Consider the following 25363-nt stretch of genomic DNA (forward strand, 5'->3'; position numbering starts at 1 on the left):
CACAACAGATTTTCCATAAGCCCACGGTCTGGGTGGTGACTGCTTAACACAAGCCTGCTTTAGGAGGGCACTGGAGCAGCTCTGCAGCCCGGGCCAACCCGCACCTTTGTGCTCTTGCCCGCCGTGTTTTCGGGGGGAAAAAAAGCCACGCTCAGGACAAGTGAAGCGGCTGGAGGCAGGGAAACTGGCACCGCCGCGCCGCGGAACGCCCGCCGCGCAGCCCGCGCCGCGCGCCCGGACCCCTTTGGCTGGTGCACCGCGGCGGCGGAAGGAGGGCACTCGCCATGGTGCGTGAGGCGGGGTGGCGATGGGGCGTAGGGGCAGGGATAGGGGTAGGGATAGGGATAGGGATGCGGCTGCCTCGGCCTCGGCCTCCGCTTCTGGGGGCAGCGGGGGCTTCCTCACGCAGCGCTCCCAGCCCTTTCCTTCCCGCCGGGAGCGGCCCCAGCGGCGTTCCTGAAGAGGCCTTGGGAGTCTGCGGCGGGGCCCCTGAGCCGCGGCAGGCGGCCGTGTGGGCCGCTCGGGGCGGTAAACCGACCTTGCCTTTAAAAGCTGCTCCCTCCCCCCCGCTCGGTGGCCCCGGGGCGAGTGGGGAGCCCCGAGCGACCCTGCCCGCTGCCTCCCGGCGAGGTTTGCGTCCTTGTAGGCCTTCCCGGCGGGGTGGCCGGTGGGCCAGGGCAGCGGGGCTGGTTTTGTGCCTGTCCCCGCCAGCGAGCACCTCCGGAGTGACGGGAGGGAGGAGCGGGGTTCACGTGTGACACTAGTGCAAGGAGCCTCTTAAGATTTCTGTAGGTGTTCGGGATAATTTATCTTTGACTTCAACTTTTGTTTTTTTCACAATCCTAACCACTGGTGCTAACGCAGATATGATGCACTGAAGTCTGCGTTTATTGGTTGCTGTTTCTTGCATCACATTTGCACATTTAGCCTTCCTGCTTTCAGGTGTTTCTTTTGCACACAGTTAAAGACTTTAAAGAATTTAAATTGCGTATTGTTTGATAAAGCTTTTCAGTTTTGTTCAAACACTGTTTCACCAAAATGTAACATCACTTAAACTAGTGTTACAGTATTTTTTAAATTTGTGAGCAGTGTTCCCTCTCTGTGCTGCACGAAGGGCTAGGGAAGGAAAGCCTCTGTCTGCTCCCTGGTGCAAGGCATTCTCATGGTCTGTGGGGAGGGACAAGAAAATCCTTTTTGTTATGTTGTACAAATTATATATGGCCTTTGTGACAAACCCAGCTGCAACAATCGGATAGAAACTTGAATGGGGACATTTACTGCAAAGGTGCAGAGAGGTAATCTTAGTTTCCTAGCTGCAGGGTTCTACAAAACAGGTATTTTGAGAGTAGTCACTATGAAAGATTTCTTACAGCATTTTCTGTGCTCTAGTAGTTTTGTTACAGCATGTACCACGTTCAATTTTGTTTGTTACTGAGGAGGATAAAATCTAACTTGTGGAACTGATAAGCTGCTACTATAAGTTAAGGGCTTTCTGATACATTGATGCATGACCTTTTAAGTCTTTACTATGGTGAGTGCTCCTATCTTCCCTTTAATGTTTTACATAACTTTAGTAGTGTATAGTATCTTTGATGTCTTTTCAGCCAAAGTTACGAAAAACCCAAGGAGGGAAGCAAGAGAAAAAAGTTATCCATCCTTACAGCAGAAAAGCTGCGCAGCTTGCAAGGGAAGCACACAAACAGGAAAAGAAAGAAAAGTAAGTTGACTGTGCAAAATCTGTGTACAGACTTAAAGGATAGCATTGCAGTAGATATTTTTGGTCTGCGGGGAGGAAGGTGATGGTGGAAGGGGACTGTTACGCTGATATAACGTTAAGATAAAAGAAAGACGTATATAGCTTAGTACTGCTGAGCCATGTGAACTGACAGGTTTACATTGATGAAATCAGCTTATACAAAGTATATAGTTTTGCTACTTGAGTTTTGGTATTGTCCTTACAAGTTAGGTTTCTTCTTATTGCAGCATTTTGCTTTTTATAATCTGAATGGCATGATGCTAGTGATTTTGCATGAAGCCTAGTCACCTAGTTTGACTTTACTCCAAGATTTAATATGAATCCTGCTTAGGGTCTAGCTTCTTGTGCTGAAGTTTTGAGTTCATAGAAAAGAAAGCCCAGAAATTGTCCTGCAAGAGACTTCTGAATAAAACTGAACAGTTAACTCCGCTTTGGTGACTTCCTGCTGTTCCATGGCAAGTTTGATTTTCTGCTTTTAAGTTTTATTTCACCCTTCCACAGAGGGAAGATAGCTGGAAAAGTCTGGCCTTTAGTTTCCATTCTGTCTCAGCTTGGTAGTTGATATGCTGTGATTGTTTCTTTAGAAGGTTCTTAAAGCGAACTTAAAGCTTTTTCTGTCAAAGTATACTAGTATATGGATGGACCGTGTGAGCTGAGCCCAAATACTCATATGTGTGAAGGTGTTAAATTGGGAACTCCTGGTATGGTTGAAATGTTCCTCAGAGACTGTGCAATTTATGGTTGGGGATGGGTGTACAACCTTACCCACAGCAAAATTGTAAGGTTGCTCTAACTAGAAAGGAGCCCTTTACTAGTATAGCTGTGTGATGTAGCCTCAAGCAGAGCTGCTGCAGGAATTTACAAGTAGCACATGTTGAGGATCAGGCAGTTTCCTAATGTGCAAGAGGTTTTACCTGCTGCTTCACGTTTTGTCTGTGCACTCTGACTACTGACTGTAAGTAAGTTTTTATTGTAGATTATTTTCCTAGTGCTAAATTGACTACTTCGTCCCTTAACTCTCATCTTGCCTCATAACTGCCACTCAGAGCACTTGATCACAAAATATAACTGAACCATACTCGAGTCTTAGTGCTTACATCTGTGACTTTGCTCTGAAGAAAAACATACACAAGAAAACTTACTGAATGAAGGAATAATGTACTGATTATTCGTTATGACATGGCACGCTCAATCAAATCTTTTAGTGATTGTGGGTAGAATTATACTGATAGACCTGTGCTGATGTTTCTTGTTAGAGCGCTACTTTTGGTTCCTCTTGCAACAGCAAGAAGTTGAAGTAAAGAACTCCCACTGGAATAGTATTCTCCCATTTAACTTGCTTTTTAATTACTTTTCTTCATGGAGAAAGTTTTAAGGTATGTGTTAGAGATTGCACAGGGCGATCTATTTTCTTGCGTGTAAGAGAGTACCAAATGCATCATTCATTTCTCTGCTTAATGCATTAATATTGCAGCAGTTAGGTCATCCTTTCCATGAAAAGTAATGAGAAGAGGCTGGCTTTGTACTGACTTGGCTTTGTTACTGAGGCAGCTAGATTTGGCAAGTCATAGTATGTAAGTAGTGTGGCTTAATTCTAACACAGGTGATTTTTCTGCTGAACAGCTGAAAAGTTTACTGCTTTAAGGATATTCAGAGCAGTGTCAGGGTGTCTTGAGCTACTGGAGCCACATTTGCAGCAGTAGACTCTTAGTCTACTGCTAACATTGCCACATGAAGTCAACAGAGCAAACTATAGAATCAAAATTGGTTTAGGAGCTAAAGGCCACTTAGTAGTTTTGAGCACAAAGGGTTCAGTAAACTGGAAATGTTACTGACTTTCTAACTGATCTAGACACATACACTTGTAGTAAGCAATTGTAACACACCTTATCCTTTCTCGTATGATGATCTAGATGGTCTTAACCCTTAAGTTTGGTTTAAAAAAAAGTTCTAGGTCCCTCAATGACAGAAAAAAAAAATTTTTAATTTATTGGAAGTTTCCTTTCTTTCAGCAGTGGTCACCAAATGTATTAATTTCGAGACTTGCTCATATGAGAGTTGGTTCTAGTGCCTAGTCTTTACTGTGTAGATTTCTGTCTGTGCTTGCCAAAGTAGATTGTCTCATAGCTCAGCACGTGACAATACCAGTCTTTTAACTGCACGGGCTCCCATGGTTGTAGTTTTACAGAAGATGTTCCAGTTAATACATCCTGGAATGTAGCCTTCAGTACAACCATGTTAATTTTTGATATTTTTTTTTTTTTTTTTATACTGCACCAATAATTGCAATACTAAAAAAATGGATTTGTTGGATTGAACAGCAGTTAGCTTCTCAGTGCTGGAGAACCAGGTTATGCAAGGATGAATTGAGAGTATATGTTTAGGGAGTTTACTTACTATGCCTTGCAAGTAGCACCTTATCTCGACTAGCAGTACATGTAGAACAGTTGCTACAGCGTCTTCCTTCTATCTGCTAGCACCCATTGCCACTGGCTGTTAAAAACAGCTACATGCTCCTTGCCCTTCATTTGGGCTCCAGTAGTTTCTCCTGTGCACAATAACAGGTTAATCCTCTATGAAACCTTTTTTTGGAGGCTTTAAGTTTAGTTCAGATGCTTTTGCTAACACATCTAAGTCTACCATGTTATTTCAGCCTTTCTTTATAAAGTTATTTGCTTTTTGAAAAGGAATTTTAAATAAAAGAAACAAACTTATTTATAAATGAGTTTTTTTACCTGTTTAAGAGACAGTGGTCTTTACAGCAGTGTGGTTAGCCCTCCTGTTCCTTTCCTCTGAAATGTGGCAAAAGGAGCTAGTCATGAGAGCAGAATCCTTCCAAGTGAAACAAGCAGACCACCTTTTGGTATTTGTCATGGATTACCTGAGGAAAAAGCACCATTTTATGAAAAACGATTAAATATTGGCAGCCAAGCAAACTAATAAAAGGTGAGCTTCAAGCAGGCCAATGAAAGAGCAGATGGTTTATTCTGAATTCTTGTGGGGATCAGAGAAGCCTAATGCCTTCACAGGGCAAAAGTGCTTAACAGAGAGAAACTCAGTTTAAGATTAGAGGATGTCGATTACTATCCATTTCTTTAGGTTCTGTTTCTTGATTTCTGCCTTTTCCAAGCTCCCTTACTATTTCAAGTGTGAGGCCTCTAGGCTGATGGTAAAAGATGTAACCCTTCATTTTGCATAGGGAAACTGTTCCACCAAAAGTAGTGTGTCAGTCTGGACCATCCAAAGCATATTTTGATAGCAAAATGATTTATCTATAAATAAGATTTCTACATCTTCCAGTTCTGGATCCTAAACAATTAACTAGCATTGTTCACAGATCTGCATTTTGTAGATCTCTTTTGTTGTGGTGTTCTAGAAATAATTTGCATTAAAAACATCCTCCAATTGTCTATATTCTATTTTCTGTACTGTCTTGGCTTGAAGAGCAATTTAACTGGAAAGGCATGAATAATGTTGATTTCTTTTCTTCCCTAGTGTCTTTAAAAGTCTTGCTGAGAGTTCCAGTTTCTTTTGGATCTCTGTTATCTTAATGATGAGCTTGTTAGATCTTAAGATCTTTTTTTTTTTAAATATTGGAAGTTAAGCATGTGTTTAAAAACAGTCAGTTTAACCACTAACCGGTCTTTTTAGTGTTACTACTTAGCTTTCAGTTTCTTTAATATAATGGTGGAGTTTGGGTTCATTTTGCCGAGCTCTGGAAAAGACAAGGTAAATTTCTGATGCTGTGGATGGAGGAAAGCTTTCCATTCCTGCGCTCAGGAAAAAGAAGTAGCCCGCACCAATTTTGTTCTTCCTTATTGCTTTTGCAGGTCTATTAAATGTCTTTTTTTAGTGGCAGCTGATAATACTAAATAAATGCTCTGGCATTGTTGCTTCCAAATTTGTGACTTAACTGCAATAAGTTTACTGAAGACTTTTTCACTGGAAAATGACTTATTGAAGTTGAAATATTTGCAGAAACAATTTTCCAAATTACTCCTATTTAATGACAGCCCTGTTCTCTGGTTGGAAGGTTATTATGTCCTTTGGTGGTAAATAGGAGAAGCTGCCTCATAATCTCTACAGTATTTTCTTCCTTAATCCTGTGTACAAATCTGGTACTTTTTTGACTGTGCTTCTTGTCATATAGAAATAAGTCGTCTTAAATGTGGGGAGGGCCCAAAACTGGAGGCAGTATTCTCAGTATGATCTCACCAGCCCTGAGTAAAGGGGATAATTTCTCTGTACAGGCTAATGCACTTCTGCAGCATGGAAAAACTGGATCAGAGACAGTCAATGAACCTAGGAAGTTCATACAGTTCATCTGCATTATTTTAATTAAGCTGTGGATTTGCTTGCCAGAAGATGCTGTAATTGTGGTTGGCTAAATTTGTGCAATAATACTTTTTGAATATACGTACATTTTATCTGTTGATTAGTATTCAATACAAAGCTGTTACTTTGGGTGTAGGAAGCACTTGAATGGCATGTTACTGGAAGGTGAGAATGTCTTCTGTAGAAGATCAGTAAATGTCTGCTTTGGTTTTGTGTGGTTTGTTTCTTTTGTTTTTGTTTTTTTTTTTCCTTTGGTGCTTGGCTGGAGACAGGATTCAGGACTAGAGGCAGTTTAAGCTTCTATTTACTTTCTAACTTTTCTGTATCATGGAAGAGGAGAAATAACTACTGTGGACATTCCTGTTTATGTTTAACAGGAAAGATAATGGCATTTAGTTATGAGAAGCATATTCAATTATCTTTTGCCCAAACAAGATAATAAAAAAGGGAAGACATTACCCACAAGGAATTTCAATACTTAGTGCAGCACTGGGAAGAAGGAGGGAGAAATTCTGCTCTAAGTTGCAGAAGTCTTTTAAAACCTCTGTTGTCCAGATACTCTTCAATGCAAGCATTCTCAATGAAATATGACACTAATAATAAGCTTATTGTCCAGAAACTGTGGCTGCACTACAAAAGACCAATCTTGACCATAATAAGAGGAGCCAGACCAGTTGGTTTTAGAAAATTGACTCCAATCTTAAGTTATGTTGTTCACTTGAATCACACCTTTTTCTTGCCTGCATCCCTCTTCTCTGTTCTCCTCAAGGTCTAACGAGCAGCAACAAATTCCAGTGTATTACTGCCAATTTATTCTCTCAATCTACATGTGAATCTTTATCCCTATAGGCAACTTCTTTGCTCTGTTAAATAATTACAAAGATGTTTTTATGAGACAGCAATAGCTAGTTCACTGGTGCCAGTAGAACACTGCTTTTTCTACACTTTAGGAAACCAGACCCTAATGGGATATTCCTGGAACTTCTGTTAGTAGCGATGTCCCAACACCAATCATGTTTTGTTTGCAACTGCTGAAATCTCTCTCTGGTTTTGGCAGCTAAAGCTGATCTAGCACTGGATTTCTTTTTTTTCTGTCTTTTTCCCTCCTGAGTCAAAATATACCCTTTCTATTCTGCGTATATTGTAACTTTTCTAGGAGTCTGTGCATTTTCATTACAACTATACTAGTCTAATACTGTCATGCTCTGAGATATGAGAGCTAAGGAGTTTTTACAGTATTTCTTGATCTGTCATGAAGCGACCACTTAGGAGTAAGCAGTAACCTTAAAATGTCTCTTTGTGGAGCTCTTTGTTTGTTTGTTCCTCCTTAGCTTTTCTGTTGTCTAACCTCTTAATCTCCCTTGAGCCACCGTGCTTCTAGTTGTGCTGTTTGCAGCAGTGATGCTTTGAGATGTACTCTTGCAGATTCCTTATGCGGAACTGAAAAAATGTTAGTTCTTAAGATTACTTGTTTTGCTTACAGAAATAAAAAAATGAACTGCAAAAAAAATGAGAATTTAATTCTTATAGAGGGATTTTCATATGGAAGTATCCTAAAATGCTTCACCAAGCCACTAATTGGTGCATAAGCTAACAAAAATGGATATGTATAGGGAGAAATATGGAAGGTATTTAGCAACCTGAAATGAGGAAATATGTCCTGTCAACCACGTTGACCACTTTTCTTAGTCACTTTTCTTAGTGGAAGAGCCTGTCTTAGTTCTCAGAGACATAGATGGCATTTGTATGTGTGGATATTATAGAGAAAAATACTGAATTGGTAAACTGATTTGGCAAATATTTATTCATTGTTAGTATTTACAGTAGAACAGTAGAATACAATACCTGAGATAGAGGTGCTGATGGAGCATGAAGGCTTTAACCTTTTAAGTACCTAGTAAACATCAAGAAAATGACTAATCTTCCTTATCAATAATCAGTGCCTAAGCAGATGATTTTTGGGAGGCAGGTGGAGGAGAAATCATTAAGAAGCAACAGCCTGCCACAAGATTGTATCCCTGTCCTCGTCCTCTCTTTCCATTGAGCAAAAGATGTTATTTACTGTGTGGAAGGAGATGAGAGGAACTTTCTTTGACTTACCTTATTTGATTAGCCTCCCTACTAATACTGTCTTCTAGCAGTCATTGAGGTGAGGCTTTTATGAAAGCTACAAAAAGGCAACATCTGATCCTATCATTTGTTATGTCTCATATCGAAATAAACTGTGTACACCTAGGTACTGAAGGTTTTTCTTCCGGAAGAAAATCCTGGTTATATACTTCATTGCCTAGATAAATAAACGATCCAGTGACCCTTGCAAGTGCAAATGGTAGTTTGTAGTGTTTTAAAGCAGAGATACATGACGTAATTTACAATTCTAATCAGGCAGCTTTTCTAGATGGCATCGTAGTTTTCTCCATGGCAACGCTTTGCAGGTGTGCTCGCCTGGCTTTGTTGCCATGCAAGGTTCACAGCAGGGACTGCTGGTGTGGAGTTCCGCTGTGTGGAATATGTGTCCTTTTCTTGGTTGCTATTACCCTTCAAAACTCCCTGCTGTAAGCCTTCTGTAGGCTACCTACCACAGTTTTTATTGAAAACATCTACATATGAGTTTTAAAGCTGACTTCTAATCTAACTCATTTTTCCTTTCTGTTTTACATAGTGTCATCCAGGTCTGTCCTTTAACCCACAGGAACAGAGTAATTTTTGTATAAACATTAAAATCTTTTAATTAACCAACCAGCTTGTGTTTTTGGGTTTGTTTGGGGTTTTTTTGTTTTTGTTTTTGGTTTTTTTTTGGCAGGTATGAGATAACTCAAACCTCATGCTTGACCTCTATAGACTTTTGCATTAAAAATGCTTATCCCAGATGCTGGGATATCTACAGAAGTAAAAAGGCTTTTCTTGAATGCGTTAGTGGAATTCTTAGCAGCCCACACATGCTGTGCATTTGCTTTTATGCGGCTTTTAGATGGTCTTCAGCGGATGAAATACTTCTTGAAAAAGCTAATCTTTTATTTTAATAATGTAGGTTTGTGGCCAAGTGACACAAGTATGTTTGTCTCTGGAAAGTAGGCTGTCTCTTTTGATCTGAATTTTTGTGATGGGTGACAGACTTCTGTGCTCTGAGTTACTTCAGTTAAGTCTAAAATGCTCATTAAATTCTGTAGAGTACAAGGAATTTAATGAAGGAGCGCATTAGCTTTGAACTGTTGAATTTTGGCATTATTTGTTCTTTGTCAATGATATGCTTTATGATTTTCTTTATCCTTTATAAATTTACTTATTAAATAATAGGGGAAAAAAAAGTCAAATTTATCAGAGGTCCTTGGATACGTACACTGACCATGCACGGCTAAGATATTTTTTCCAGTGACAGATTTCATACTTATCCCAACAATGTATTATTTTCCTTTCTGGAAATAAAGTGACATTCAGCAACATTTATTGCTGCAGACTGAATCTGAAAGCTTCAGGACAAAACCACATGAGGCACTGTATTACCTGTTAGAAAACTTGTGTTCTCTAGGAACTGCTTAATAGGACGGGAATTAATCCCAAACTGGATGTGTACACACATCCTGTAGAGTACAGAAGGCTTCAAGTATCTTGCCAGAGATTGGACTGAAAAATACTTTGAGATGGATTTAAAAAAATTTTTCTATGAAGTTGTTAATTTTGGTTTCTTAACATATTAACTTTTACTGTACACTAAGCACAAACTTAAGGATTACAAATTTATTAGATATTAGAATGGTATTTTTCACATTGTATGCTTGATTTGCAAGGATGCAGTGCAGTGAAATCTTTTGTTCTGGATCTCCAAACTCATTAAACATACCAGCAGAATATAGAAATACTTAATGAAATTATTACAATGCAAGTCATCCATGAAATTCCTTTTGCTGTGCTCTAAGAAAAGTGTTGTGTCCTATTTTCATCCTGGTTTTGTCATTTAATTTCTTCCAAGAAACTGTTTAACTTAATAGGTAAACTGGACAAATTTCAGATAGTAGTTTTACCAAAAAGCAGAATTTTTAGATGAAGCAGAATTAGTTTTACATTGTTCTGAATTTGGCAAATATTTCTACTTGAAATTTTACCTTGACTTGCATTGTGACTCCAAAAAGGAAGATTTTTTTTGAGAAAGAAAAGGAAGATAATTATTTGTATGGTGCTTATTCCTGGCTAACGTATCTGTTTTTTCTTTGCTAGGTTGAAGACTGACAAAGCTTTGCGTTTGAGTATCATTGGTGAGCAGAAACTTCTATTACTGAATACAGTACTCAACTTTTTAGCATAGATTTTAAGTTTTACCAGCTTTATAGACAGTCCAATTAGAGTTTCTTTCTCTATAATCTGACTCTCTAATCTTAAAATAGACTGTGTTGAAATGCTGAAATACCTGACATATTCATTCAAGTAGTATATACAGGGTTGAATTTGGGGCAGAGTATAGCCTAATCTTTAGTCAGTCTACATGACAACAGGGCAATATAGACCAAACGTCTGTTTTTTACATCTGCATATGTATTTATTGTACTTGTTTCCATGCTTTTTTTAATCGCTTGTAAAAGAGGATGACATATGTGTGTGAACAGACACATTGTGCTAGCAAGTAAATTCAAAACTTTGAGACACAACCTGGAATATTTTTCTCTTTCATATGATTAACACTGCACCTCATCAATTTAATTTGTTCGAAAATTGTGGTGACCAGAACTCTTGCTCAGAGATTGTGTTGGGTTTTTTTTCCCACTTGAGATCTTCCTAAGTTTCCATCTTAAGCAACTGATCCAGCGATATTTTAAACACTAATTTCCAGTAAAGCAAAGTGTAGCTTCTTTTTTCCGTAAGGAAGACATAAAATACGTCTGAAATGATGTGAGAATGTTTCTATTCCAGGTACTTTCACACCTGGTACACACAATATCAGTGAGTCTATGGTGCCATTCAAAATGTTGAAAAATGGGTGGTTATTTCAAAAACTTTGAAGAACTTAGATCAGTGTTGATGCTACAGTGATGATGTGATCATTAATGTTAAGTTTATTCTTGCAGGAGAAAAATTGCAATGGTTTCAAAGTCACCTTGACCCCGATAAAATTGAGTACACAAAGAAGGAAGCTGGTGAACTAATTGAAAAGTAAGACTGGTGTTAAAAACAGGATTAAAAAGTTTGATTTGTCTTTTAAAAGAAAGTTTTTAAATAAGATCTGTAAAGTGATGATGACTCAGAAAAGGACTTTTTATATATTACTGTTAATAATATCAAAGTTGATTTTGTTGCAACTGAGGTTAATTATATACTGAAAGATGTATATATTCACAGTAGAATTAGTGAAGTAAGTCGTGTTGTTTGGGGGTTTTTTTATTATTTAAGTATATCTCTGCTTTTGTAGTGTGTGGAGGACTCTAAATGATTTGGACAGTAGCAATTGCATGAATTTGCTAGTCAGGTTATTCAGTGACAAATGCTCAGACTTCATTCTACTTACTCCTTTATTCTTTAAGTTTCTTTGCTGGGATTAAACATTACTCGGGTCAGTTTTTAGGGCAGGAAGTATCAAAATTGAATTTGCTAAGAAGGAACTCAGTTGTTTCTGTGCTGCTGGATGTATGTCCCTGTAGCTCCTCACCATTTTTCACCTGCTAGCTAAATAACATACTGTATATGTATTGTTACACAGGTGTACTATATCAGTTTCCTTTCAGAAGCTCTGACATATTTCCTACACTGTTCATGAAACCTGTAAACAGCTAATCAATGCTAGTGATACTGCAATGGCAATAAAGGCTTACTTTTTGGATTTGGGTTAGGTGTTTGCGAGGTGATGTAGAACACATGCCAAAAAAGAACTTTACTTCAAAAATTATTACTGAGGTGGTGAAATTCAACAATTAAGTTAGGAATACTTAAATTTAACACTGGTCTTCCAGAGCGGGAGAATTATAATAATGTTTGGGTTTTTTGTTTTGTTTGTTTTATGCAAACATAGATTAAAAAAAAAACAACTAAAAAAAAAAGTCCTTCTGTAAGCCACAGATGATTCAAATTAAGTTCTAAGTGGAGCTTCCACTTTGAATATTAAAGTAATAGTTCAAATCTAAGAAATGTCTCTGACTAATGTAGAAAATAAATACAATTAGTAAAATAACTTCTTAGATTATCAAAGTAATTCTGTTTAGCAAAAGTTTTGCATGATTGCATCTAGCATAAATGCATTTTATTTCTTTCAGTTATATGTGTCGATTCAATGCTGAATTGGAGCAGATTGAATTACAAAACAGTATTAAAGGTAGACAAGGAAGACAGCACGGTTCACGGGAAACTGTCATCAAGCAGACCATAGAACGTGAAAGACAACTCTATGAAGGCTATGGAATAGGTATGTAAAAACATTAGAAATAATCCTGTGGTCACATCTCCTCCTCCTGCTCACAAGGCTAGAATTGAAGTGAAATTTCTAGGCATAATCTTTATATTTCTCTTTAAAGGAATTAACTAACTGCTGGGCATCCATGCCTCATAGATGAGTTTGGGAGGAAGGGCAGGGTGAAGAAAAGGAAAAGAAAAAAAGATGGTGGAGATCTGGCTCATACATTTCTGCTTTACTGCTTTGCTTTTGTGCATCTTTATTAGTACTGCCTCTTTAGTGCAGGCATATGTAACATTTTTGAAACTAAAGTGAGATTTAATGCACCTGTCTCAAATACAAATTCTGTTCAGCAGCTTGCTTGGATCTTCATTATGTATGAAGTATTTTTTATCTTAAAAATGCACTTCAGTGGGTGTGCATGTTTTAACGCACATTAGCATGAAGACTTTATTTGCTCATGCGGAGAACAACCAACATCACTTTCTCTACAAATTATGTACTTTTCTTAGGTGGGCTTTGTTATCTGGCTTTGTGCTAATGAAGTCTTTATACACAGCTTCCTCTAACATTGTTTTGATAATATATATACTTACTGTTAGGGATAAACCTGTGGCCTGACTTGGCCCTTTCTGCTGAGGTGGACCAGTGGCATGAGGAACTTCAGCAAGTTTTGTGTCATGAGAGAGTGGGCTTTAGGTTTCATGAACTTGCAGAGAACCAAAGCCTCTGAACTCGTGGGCCTAAAACCATCTTCAGAAAGAGACCATTCATTCCACTAAGGTTGAGATGTGTTTCATGTGGGAGAATGATTGCAGCAGAAATTGTAGTACAGATGTATTTCCAAAAGTTGAATATTTCTGGAGTTTTCCTATTAAAATTCAGGTAGTCCAGGAAGAAATCCTGGGCTGTTTTGACACATCTGCTCTACAGGCTCTATTCTACAGGCATAGGTGATAACCCAGAAGTAGAAAACCACATTTTTCCTCTTGTTCTTCTCAGGCAGAGGAGGTATGCTCCTTTCTTTGACTTACTGGAGATGGTGGTGGAGGGAGTGAAAGTGCTCTGTGTGTGTGAAGGCCCTAACACTTAACCTCTTAATAATCAAAACCCCACAAAAACTCCGAAGATGTAAAACTAAAAATTTTGTAGGTAAGAGCCTAGTTGAAAGCACTTTGAGTTTTTAAACATTTACCTTGGGCATTATTTATTGAATAAATCATAAAATCATAATGCCAGATATTCTCGTTGACTTTTTTATTACCATTTATCTACCTTTGGGGTAGCCATCTGTGCCGGCAGGTTATCTAACAATCTTTTGAGGAGCATCATGTGTGAAAACCACAACATAAGCATTAGAGCTGAAAATTTCCTCTTAAGTTCCATAGTCTTCTTTAAGAAGAAACACTTAAACTCTTTTTGAAAGTATTTTTTGGTTTTGGAGGTAGCACACAGATGCAAGCTACATGTGAGAAAGAAATAAAAGACTGAAAATTTGATAGCTGGAACTAAGCTGAAGGGAAGCAGCAGTAATCTGGTGAAATAAGGGAGAAAGACAAAGGGATAATGAAAGTGCAAAAAGCAAAGAGTTGTTTTGAGGAGAGTCAAGTACAAAATAGTAGTGAAATTTATGTATTTTTCTTTAGCAAATAAGCATGTTGGAGTTGAGTGAAGAACTTGGCTTTAGTGCTAACGTATTATTCAAAGGCAGTCAGTCCTTCTAACAGTGAAAGTATGTCGTGGAAGACATGAAAAATCTACATTGCTCTGTGGTTAGGATACAAAGCACAGCAAGGTTTGGGTTGTGTGTCATATTCCCTTTACCCCCAATTTGTCTTTTACCAGTAAAGGAAATGAATGGTTCTAAAGATTTTGCTAGTGTTGCTTAGTACTTCCACATCCTGCAGTGGCAGAGGAATTCAGGAATAGCTGTGTGACTTCATGTGTAATCTTTGATTTCTTAAAAGGGAGGGGAAGTCATAGCAAGATAGATACTATGAATGTCATCAAATAGCACAGATGTAGAAAATCTCCTTTTTGGTTTTGCTTTTCAATTTTAGTTCTTCCTTTTTTCCTTACTGCTTTGTGGAAAGCTGACAGAAAAAAGCAGTAAGACTAGATAGAAAGATGTCAAATGCACAAGCACAACATAAAAATAAAGAAGAATCCAGAAATATTGTAAGCAAAATTTGAGGTTATTATAGTATTAGTAAGTAAAGCATTCAGAGAGCATGGTGCAACTTCACATATTAAATACACTCTCAAATCATTCATTATTTGTTACCACAGCTGCTGCAGGTTTTGCTCTCTGTCTAGGACAGTATTCATTCAGAGAAAACAGTTGCTGCTAAATACTGTAATTAGAGATTGGGGATAAATGGAAATCAGCTGGAAACTGTGCTTTTACACTCTAGCTCATTATTATCTCTGGAAGCTGTAGTGAAGGGAGTTTTTATAACTGGCTTGGTATTTGTTGTTGTCCGCCCCCCCCCATTCTTGAACTTAGTTATGTCTTGCATGCATGTGCATTTGCTATGAAGAGACTACATGATATGAATTGTTTACATTTAGGAAGGTCCCCTAAAATTTGATGCTCTGTGTGTATATATATCAGATATATGTAAACAAAAAAATAGTTCTTCTTTACTGGCTGTTTACAAAAGTGGTAGATATACAAAAGCATAGTAAATGTTAGTCTTTTTTTTTTTTTTTTTTTTTTTTTTAAATAGTACCTATACAGGGAACATGTAGTCTATCTGTGAGGTTGTTGAGTTTTTTAGCAGCTACTTGTCACTTCCTTACTCCTGAAATATATCTACATTAATTTTTATGCAGTTTTCTTCCTGATATTGTCGCGCGTGCGTGTGTGTGTTTGTGTTCGTTTTTTTTAATCTTGTCTTACACGTTTATAGCAAAGCTATTGAAAGGGAATCCTAGATACTTACAGGATATGCCCTTGGAACTCAGAGTTGGCATGCTTTCAGTTGAAAAGCATCATAATTATTTCATCTGAACATCATACATTTTTGATAATTTGCTTCTAATTACCTTGCATGTTCTCTCAGAAGCATAATGTTAATCTTGGGGAAAAATGGCCTTTAAAGCTGAACGCACCAGTTTTATTAGTTAATTCTTGAAACTTCGATATATAAGGAAATTGATTTAATTCAGATGAAAGTTGTGTCATTTACATGTATCTGATAGTGTAACTACTGTACTGTTTATTAGCTGCTGTTTTCTGTAACGATCATTATTGTGTAACTGAGTGGTTCTTTATCTAAAGAGCATCTAGAGTTTCTAACATCTTTTTCCTTTTTTAACTTCAGGCTGCAATATCATCCTTTGACCTGACTTGGGTGTTTCTCTGTATGACAGTTCTAATGGATGCGAGAGATATATATATAGAGAGAGAGAGATATGCTTCCTATATTCTGTGCAGAGCACTGTCAGAGCAGTCACATTTCAGTCCTTGTGAGATTTAGGTAAATCTCTTGTACAAATCTTTGCTTTGGGAGTGATAAATGGTTACTGCTATGAAGAACAATGATGTCTTTAGAATCACGGACTCATTAAGGTTGGAAAGGACCTCTGAGGTCAAGTCCAACCGTTAACCTAACTGCCTGGTCCACCTCTAAGCCATGTTCCTAAGCACCACATCCACACGTTTTTTTGAATACTTCCAGGGACTGTGATTGCACCACTTCCCTGGGCAGACTGTTCCAATGCCTAACCACTCTCTCCGTGAAGAAATTTTTCCTAATATCTAATCTAAATCTCCCCTGGCACAACTTGAGCCCATTTCTTCTCGTCCTTAATAACAGCATACTTCTGGAAGGAAATAAAACATCTCAGCAGACTGTCACAGAGCACTTGGTTAAAAAGTAGTGCTGTGGAACACAGCTCTGGAAGGGCACCCCGACACCGGGATGGGCTCCTCTACCCCCTTTTTCTCTGGTTATGCTTTAGAAGCCTTCCAGCCCAAGCCTGTGCACAGAGGCAGGATCGGTTAGACCTACAGCTGACAGAAGCTTTTTACTTCTGAAGCCCATCAGAACTTTGAAGTAATCTGGTCCAGTGTTTCTCCATCCAAACAGTTAGAGACGTGCTGACTTTACAGTATTTTATGCAAGTTCTGTGTTACAAGTTAAGCTCAGTCACTTTGTCTTTTGCCTTGTCATGAAACGGTGTTAAGCAGTAACATCTTTATGACAAAGTTTGAGGGCTAACATGCTCTTTGTTCTTCCTCAGAAGAAAGATAGGAAAATAAAACATTATCTGAAAGGGTCAGAAACATGAAAAAAAATGCTTACTGAAATTTTTCACTGCTGTTTTATTATAACGCATAGGTTACTGAATACTTCATCCTAGAAATACCAGACAGTACCTGCTCCCCAAAATACTGTCTTCGTTTCTTCTCCACTAACCCTGTACCATATTTCTCCATCTTCCATTTTTTCATCTTTAGTTCAGAAAACAATCTCCTGTGACTTAACATTTTTAAAGCAAACTAAGAAGTTCAGAAGTAGTAGCAAAAAACATGACACTGGTGCATGCTAAAGAGACACTTCTCAGTAAGACAAGTGTTATTAATCTGAAAATACAGCGCTACTGCAGCTTTCCACCATAATTTAAAAAAACAGTTACTGCATGGTATATAATTACTTTATTTCTACACACAAAATAGAACAGGACTAGAGTTTCTAGTTCTGTTCCTAATCTGGCACCCCTGGGGTTTGTATTGTGTAACATACTGCGAGCACATGTAAGCAGAACTTAAAAATGTTGCCACTGCCAAAGCACTAAAGATCAATTCAGTTCCAAATATTGCTTTGTCACAGAATCTCCCTGCCTCAGAGTCCCTGCTTTCTTGTGGCGCTGGGGAGAGCCCTGGATGACAAGCTAGAGAAAACTATTAGAATATTCTGTTTGGAAAATGTCCTATGTAAGTTAATAAAAGCCATTAAATACTTTCCAAGGTGTTTTTTTTTTTTTTTTTTTTTTTTTTTTTTTTTTTTTTTAGCCAAAACAAAGCAATTGAAAGGGCTTAATTTGAAAGTCTTGTCACTTAGTCCTGGTTTGTCTGAGAATAACACTGAACTGAATGTTGGGTCAGTGCTTTGATAGAAGGAACAAATAGAAATCGCAGCACATTTCTGGGCCCAAACTAGCATGGCAGCACTTCTGCCCCACGCTCACTGTTTACATCACGAAGCTCTGTCCTAGGAGACAACTGAGTAGGCATTGCTCCTTGTACAATCTCTGAGAGAAGGGGAGAACTTCTCTCTCTCATGTGGAGGCTGGGACAGTTCAGCATTTGGCACTGTGCTGCCAAGAGTGCAATTCAAGTGATTACAAAGAAAGCAAGAGGGACCATGGCTTTGTTTCAGTGCTTAGCTGGGAAGGATGGACCTAATGTGGCATTGGTGTTTATCGGAACCCAGGAATCAGCAGACAAAAAAAGGATGAGATACATGTTTCTTTGCCTTGCCTTGATGGACTGCGAGCGGTATCACTGTATCTATTTACCAAGAAGCAGGCTGCAGAAATCAATGTAATTGGTATCAAAAACTGTTGCATGTATTATTGTTATTCAGTTGGTAACTTTGTAACCCAATGCAAGGGAAAGAAATAATTTCTGAATAATAAAGACTATCTGACAGGTACCATCATCCTACATTCTGTAGCAGCAAAATCATCTATAATCCTGCACTGATAGCATCATCTGATTTATTACTTTAAGAGTCAAGAAAATTGATAGATGAACAAAGACAGAACTGTATGTTCAGAGTTTGCTCAAGGACAGTATCAGAAGTTCCTGAAGTGTCATGTTTTTAAGAGCTGAAATAGTAAAGTGAATTTAACATTACAGAGGTAGCAACCAGTCGTCTTTGTTGAGTGACCTGTTGCTGTGAAATCTGTACACTTCATAGACAGCAATAAGGTATTTTATACTGTGCAAAAAATTCAAGGCTCCTAAGGTATAAACCTCTACAAGTTAGTGAAGGTGTTAAACACAGGTCACTTGCAATACTTCAGGACTGACTAAGAAAAGAATGACACTGAATCAACGCAAAGCAGCTTAGGCATCCTAGGTGAAATTCTGCATCTAGTTCCTATGAACTAGTTCCTACGAACTAGTTCCTACGTTCCTAGGAATGTTTTGACTACTCGAGGAGGAAAAAAAAAAAAAAAAAAAAAGAAAAGGTCTGTCCCATAGGTCTCTACAAGATGTTTGTCTTCTTTTTTACTACCAAAAGTAATAAAGATCTGTAGTGAGTATATGTCACTTATTTCTGTTAGTGGGGAAGACTGAAAACTTAGTCCTTAAAACCATTGATGTTTGTTCAGCTGAGAGGAACATCAGCTCATCAGAGGAGGCAGGTGCCAACAATCTATATAAATATCATGTTGCATTTACTGCAGTATGTAACAGGCATTTCAGCAACCACGGAATGCTAGTTTCCCAGTATCGAGTGGTTTATAGAACAGGTATTTAACAATGGAAACTATACTTGCATTGGTGTGAGACTAATTGTTATCAAATAGCCATTCTTTGCTCTGGGGCTGTCTCATTGCAGGTGGAAGGAAGTAGCATTATATTCCAAAATCCAAGAATGTGTTCTCTTTAAACACCTGACATCTTACTGTACTCTTCCCGGTGTTTGTATTTTAAAAACACACATGCATGTATATATTCTTGTACTGCATGGTAAATTTTACAAAGTGTATTTAACTGTTACATTTTCTTACTTGAATTACCAGAGTTACTTTCCTAACTCTACTGCTGATCTGACTTGCTTGCAGTGGTGACTTAAGTGCTTTGAAACTTTTTTCCAAAAACATTGCAAAATACTTATGGACCACTTAGTACTCATTAATTTAGAGTGAGGCTTGTATATTTACACCAGCTTTGAAACTAAGTTTTCTTATTTTACCTTTTATCTGTTGTGCATATTTATAGTAAGTTCTGCAAGAGCAGAATTGTGAGTGGATGTCTGTTAAAAACTAGCATCTTGATCTTGGCTGAGGATGTTAGTTATGCTTTTAAAACAAATAATAAATTATTTTCCTAGTTTCTTCACTGGGTTTTTTTTTAAAGGGAAACTTTAAGTGCTTAAAATTTTGCTATTTCTCGGATGTGTCAGCTTAGTGAAAATGAAGCACCCTCTTTGTATTATTTGTCAGGATTAGATTTTAAGTAACTGGCACATTTGAATTCTGGAACAGTTCATAGGTGTAAGGTCACTTCCTTTTCTTTAGCAGTGAGAGATCTTCCTGTTTATATATTGCTCTAGAAACTTTCTAAAATGAATCCTCATTCTCATTTTCTTGGTCTTTTAATCTCTGAAATAATATGTTCAGCCCTTTAGCTCACGTCTTTCTTTGAAATGAGACTCACTTGAATAATGTAACACATCTAACAGAATTTAATTTCATTCTAATTAGAAATCCCAGACATTATGAACAGAAAGCATCTTAAATTTTTCAGGTAAGTTCTTTTTATTATCACTACTAATCTGTTTATGCAAAACAGCGTTTCTGAATTTGACAGGTTGTATGTCTTTTTTCTTAAAGAAGAATTTATGCAAAACTGTCAAAGAATTTGTCATTTGAAAAAGCAGACTAGGTATGGTGTTGCTATTTCGGCATTTCTTAGCTGTTACAAGCTAAACGCAGGTGACAGTTAATCATTAAAACATTGGAAGAGTTGGAAATCTTCAACAGTTAGAATTCCATTTCTGTAACTTAAGTATCTTTTTTTTGATATTCTTGGAGAATATTTTCTCTTTACCTAAAATTCTCACCTCAGCTATTCACTGATTTACACAAAAAGGATTAGCATTTACTGTTAGTGTTTAAGGATCAAGACATAGATTTATTGATAAATGGAATTATACTGTTTTCTTAGCTGAAATGAGATTTCAGATGGTAATTGCAGTTGTATAACATAGTGACCTAAGTTATTTATAGTCAGAACTTATCATTAAGTAACTAAAACAACACTAAGTTTTAGTTATGTTTTCTAAGATCCAACTCTAGGCGTAATACAGTCTGCCGCAGAGTTTGTGTGTAATACTAGTTGAAAATCTGAAGCGAATTGGTGACTTGCATGCAGTTGAAAGATCTGGGAGCCGTGAAACTTGCTGCTAGCTCATCTGGGGCAGCAAGCCATATGCTTTGGTAATGGATTGAATGAATGCTCTTGCTGACAGCTCTATCAAATGAGATACTTTAAAGGAAAAAAAAAAAAAAAAAAAGACTTAAAAATGCTTATGTTGCCAGGAATGATATACCGCTAGCTCCTAGGGGTGGTGTGTAGCCAGAAGTCGTAGTTATAGGATGTTGGAGTAAAGCCAGAAATCTCGGAGAAGAGACAGGCCTCTGGCTGCTGTGTTTATAAATACATAATTGACTTCTTGTACTGGGACATCTGATGGAAGTGTTGTTTTATTACCTTGGTAGACCAAAAACACATCTGTCTTATAATTGGCAAATACTGTCTTTGCCCTTGAGAAAAAATTATCCATGAAGTGCACTTACTATAATCAAGCAAGCATTCTATTAATTGAGTACTGGATTTGACTTGTGATATTTAAATGAACCCTTCCTCCTTCATGGAGCCTTTTGAAATAATATACTTATCATGTGAATTAATGTTTACTAACATTTTGTGTCCCCTTGAAGTCAGTCGTACAAGATGTTAACAGTTACCGTAAATCATAATGAAGGACTTTATGTACATCAGCTCTGCAAATTGAGCATCCAGATGAAAAAAATCTTCCAAACTGCTTTTCCATTGCTTACAAGACTGGGAGTTTAGTGTGTCAAACCTAAAAGCAGGTGGCCTAAAGTAGTAACCGAGGGTACAAACAGTCTGTGGGAATAAAGTGAATCACATATTTTTTGTTCAGAATGTCAAATCTGAAAGTACTTAATTCTTCACAGAAAAATTATAGTTGCTGTAGTGTACAAGATCAGGTGAAAATGTTGGTGCTTATTCATACTCCAGTGGGATTGATAGTATAATTTAGAAAAGCAGCCTCACTTGAGTTAGCATCTTCTGAGGAAAACTGAATTAACTCTGCCATTCCTTCTTTCTATTTCTATTGGTAATTGTTTTTCATTATTTTTTTTTTTTTTTTTTATTTAAGAGAATGGGATGGTGATCTGAGGAAACTGCCAAACATCAAAATGAAAAAGCTCTCAGCTAGGGATGCTGCTTGCAGTCACCCTGAGGAGGCAGATGTGGAAGCTAAAGAAGAATTGAATAAAGCAGAAGAGGTGGCCTAATGAGCACCAGCTGATTCAAGAGCTGAAACAGCTGAATGGAATTGTAAGAAACCTATTTTAATTATCACTGGAAACAAGAATAAATTGTAACTATATTTGCAAAAGTTTTGCTAGTTGCATTTTTTATGAGCTTGCTGTATACCTATGGTAAAGAGTAAACAGTATATTATTGGGTAAAGTTGTGTATTATTAGGTAAAAAATTTTGAATATAAATAAATACTTAAAATCTTAATTGTGTCCTTACTTCTCATACTGTACCTCCTCTTTAGGATGCAGGCTCCTGAGCTGACAAAGCAATTGTAGTTTATATCTTGAAATCCCTGGTCACAGAGCAGTCCGGATACAGACACCTGTCAGAAATACTTAGTGGTGGGAAATCCTTACGTTTTCCTGGTAATGGCAAGAATATGTGTCATTTAGCGTATAAATAGCAGGTACCCTGGTAAACAGGGGGCCCAGCTAGTGGCAGCTTTTATCCATCTCTTGTGGTGGTGGCTGGGATGTCTCTAGGCGTACACAGCTTTGTGGAGAGCAGTGATAGGCCTCATCTCACAAAATCCTGTGCTGCATGGCACAGAACACTCACCTTGGGTGTAAGAAATGCTCTCCCACTTGGTGGAAATGTATATGCAGAAGATGTGATACATGGAGCATCAGTTAATCATGAAGAACTCTTCTCCTGTGCTGCCTTTTGGCTGAGAATCTGTGTCAGGAACATAGAGAGCTGGAAAGACTTCAATAAAATATTGAGTATTTTATGTTTTGTCAAGAGAATTTGAGAGAATTACACTGTCCTCACCACTCTGTATTGAAGAATTCGGATCAGAAGCCCCTACAGTCTGTTTTTAAATATATCTCGCCATATTTTTTTTGCTGACCCCTCTGTTGAGAAAGCAGTGCATTTTAAAATTAAGTTGCTTAGGACTTCTAAATAGCAGGCTTGCTTTATGAAGCAACTCTTTAGATGACTTTAAATGTGTCTTTCGGGAACATTCTTAGCAGAGTCTCACTTTTAATACCATAAAATTTAAAAAAAAAAAGGAAAAAAAAGGCAAGGGCAAAGGCAGGGATAATTTCACAGCGGGCATTAAGTAGGACATCTCTGTTAGTGCAGATTAGATTGTCTGGGCACAGAAGTCACAGTTCAGATGTACTGTCTGTACACGTTGTAGCAGTCACAGTTCAGATGCCTGTTAATTATGTGGAAATAATTATTCCTGGTGGATGATCCTTCTAGTACTTGATCCCCAATACAGTTCTCTGTACAACAAGGTTTTGTCATGGTAAATAGTTACATGGGTTTCTCAGATTTCTTTTACAGATACACAGGTGTGTATTTTCTTAGCTGGGCGGTAAGTGTTACTGATGAGTGTTATTCTATTAACATCTATGTTAAGTTTTTCCCTATTTACAAAATAGGCTTGTGCTATCCTTTCATGTTTTAGGAAACTGATCTATTTAAGTAATATAGAATTAACCATTGTCCTCCTTAAATTAATCTAAAGAAGAAACCTGAACAAATTTAACAGACCTGAAGCATGTGTGAGTGATCTAATGCATCTTCAGACGGACTGCAAGTCTTAAGCCTGGCGAAAGGTCTTATCCTCTGACACCAGCCATATCTCGAGGCCGTCACATCACTGCTTTGTGTTTGTGTTTTAGAAATCGGCGTGCTGAAGTTCAGGGCAGGCCTTTGATATTTTTTAACTTTGTTCAATTGAGCTGTGTTGTGGAATTCAGCTTCTTTGGATTTATAAAACTTGAGGTGTTGTGCTGTGGTGAAAGCTGAGCCAGGGTAATTGGTCTGAATTAAAGCCATGTGTGTGTTTGCTCAGTGGTTTGACAGATTTTTGCCTTTCAGAAGATTCATCTTAAATTTTTGCTTGTATACAGTGTCTGATGTGCTTTGAAGTTGTAAGTAGAAACATTGCAGAAGTCGTCACTTTCCCATCATGTTGGGTAAAACACAGAAGGAAAATGAGCAGTAAGGTAACTAGAAGGTTTGGCATGTTACGGTAATGACGGTGTATTAGGCTGACATCCCAGTGAATGCTTTAAAAAAGATTGTCCCGCCAAGTTACAGAGAATGAGATGTTCTATATTCCTTGAAACAATTCACTAATAAGGCATTATAAAAAAGTAATTATTACTTGTGTGGTTGATGTGATAAATATTTGAAGTGATTTCTTTTTTAACATCTGTTTCACACTTCAAGAACATGTTTACAGTTTGGACTTTGTTGAGTTTGTGGATTTTCTCCCTTGAAGTCCATGTATTCACCGCTTGTTTAGCTGGCTTTTAACTTGTCTTGTTGACCTGCTGCATAAGTAATGAAAAAAGAACAGTTTCTGTGTTTGAACTTTTTACATTGATTTATCAGAAAAGTTAATAGGTAGCTGTCAAATATTGATATTTGAAATGAAAAGTAATCTGGGCTTAAGTTGATAATGTGCAAGACCAATTTACCAGATGAGTTTTGTTGCAGAATACTAATGTGGCAATGGGGAAAAACACCCAAAGCTATTTATTTATTTATTATTTCTGTGCTCAGAGTTTTTGTGCTGAGAAGCCTGGAGCGGGAGTAGAGTCTTTTGCCTCCTATGTGTTACTGAGACAAGGTAGTGGAATCTCTTCTATCAGTTTCATAATCCAATCCTGCCTGCGCTTTAAAGCCAGCTCTTAGGGTTTTGTATGTTGATGAGGTTCTTCCCTATAGGTGGAAAAGCAGGATGAATGCTCTCAGGAGTTCGGAATTGTTATTCTGTTTCTTTAAAATTAAAATCTAGAAAGCAGCTGCTGTTAACAGCAGGAATGGGAAATATTTATGTGATGTTCTCTGTTCTTACAAACTTGCTGTAGGGAATACCTTGAAATTCTGTTCATTTGTAACTAAGGATTACAGACTTTAATGTTAAATCCTCTATTATAATTCTCTGTAATTGACAGGGTTTTTTTCTGGTTAAAGTTGAATTTTATGGAAGATTTCTTTCATTCTTAACTTGTCAGATATTGCTTCACAATGTCCCTGGTTTTTTTAATTGTTAGCTGCAAATTTGTAATAGCTAAAACTGAAGTTTCTTTAATATCAGGGCTCATATTAAACATACAAAATTTCAAACAAAGTAACATTTTAACATGGAAAGCCACTTTTATGTAAGAACTTTGGGTGTTTGTTATGTATTTTCTAATTTGTTTCGCTGTACTTTGCAGTGTACTTGCTAAGTTACACTTTTACTCCAGCCAGCCTTGGCGAGCTAAGACTTCCCTAAGGAACTGGCTGAACCCCATTCAAGCTTTCAGTAGCAGCTGAGTTGTCAGTTGTGCTCTGATTCTGGAACTTACTCTATTGATAGTCTCAGTTGGAAACAACCAGCTGACTTTAATTCCAGTAGCAATATGTTTTCTTCATGTAAACAAAACAAATGTTGATTTTAAAAAATAAACAAACGAGAAAACACTGTCCTTCACAAGGCTGCTTGTATGCAGTGGATTAATTAATTTATGGTTCTTCAGTGTTGGAAACAACTGTGATTGAATTGATGGAACTGTTCACCATGGCTTTCCAATCTGCTACACAAAGTTGGTTCTAAAGGGGTGACACTTC

General features: G+C 37.6%; 1 protein-coding gene across 1 annotated transcript; it reads left to right on the forward strand.

The window, feature by feature from the left end:
- The first annotated feature begins 215 nt into the window (after positions 1 to 215).
- TMA16 (translation machinery associated 16 homolog) lies at positions 216 to 23398 on the forward strand. The gene is given in 8 exon segments (XM_082316091.1): positions 216 to 287; positions 1605 to 1717; positions 10307 to 10344; positions 11152 to 11236; positions 12331 to 12479; positions 19914 to 19956; positions 21620 to 21751; positions 21753 to 23398. Coding segments are annotated over 8 exon segments (630 nt in total). The 5' UTR covers positions 216 to 284; the 3' UTR covers positions 21820 to 23398.
- Positions 23399 to 25363: the final 1965 nt, after the last annotated feature.

The sequence above is a fragment of the Platalea leucorodia genome (genome assembly GCF_965183815.1).
Source record: "Platalea leucorodia genome assembly, chromosome: 6".
NCBI lineage: Eukaryota > Metazoa > Chordata > Aves > Pelecaniformes > Threskiornithidae > Platalea > Platalea leucorodia.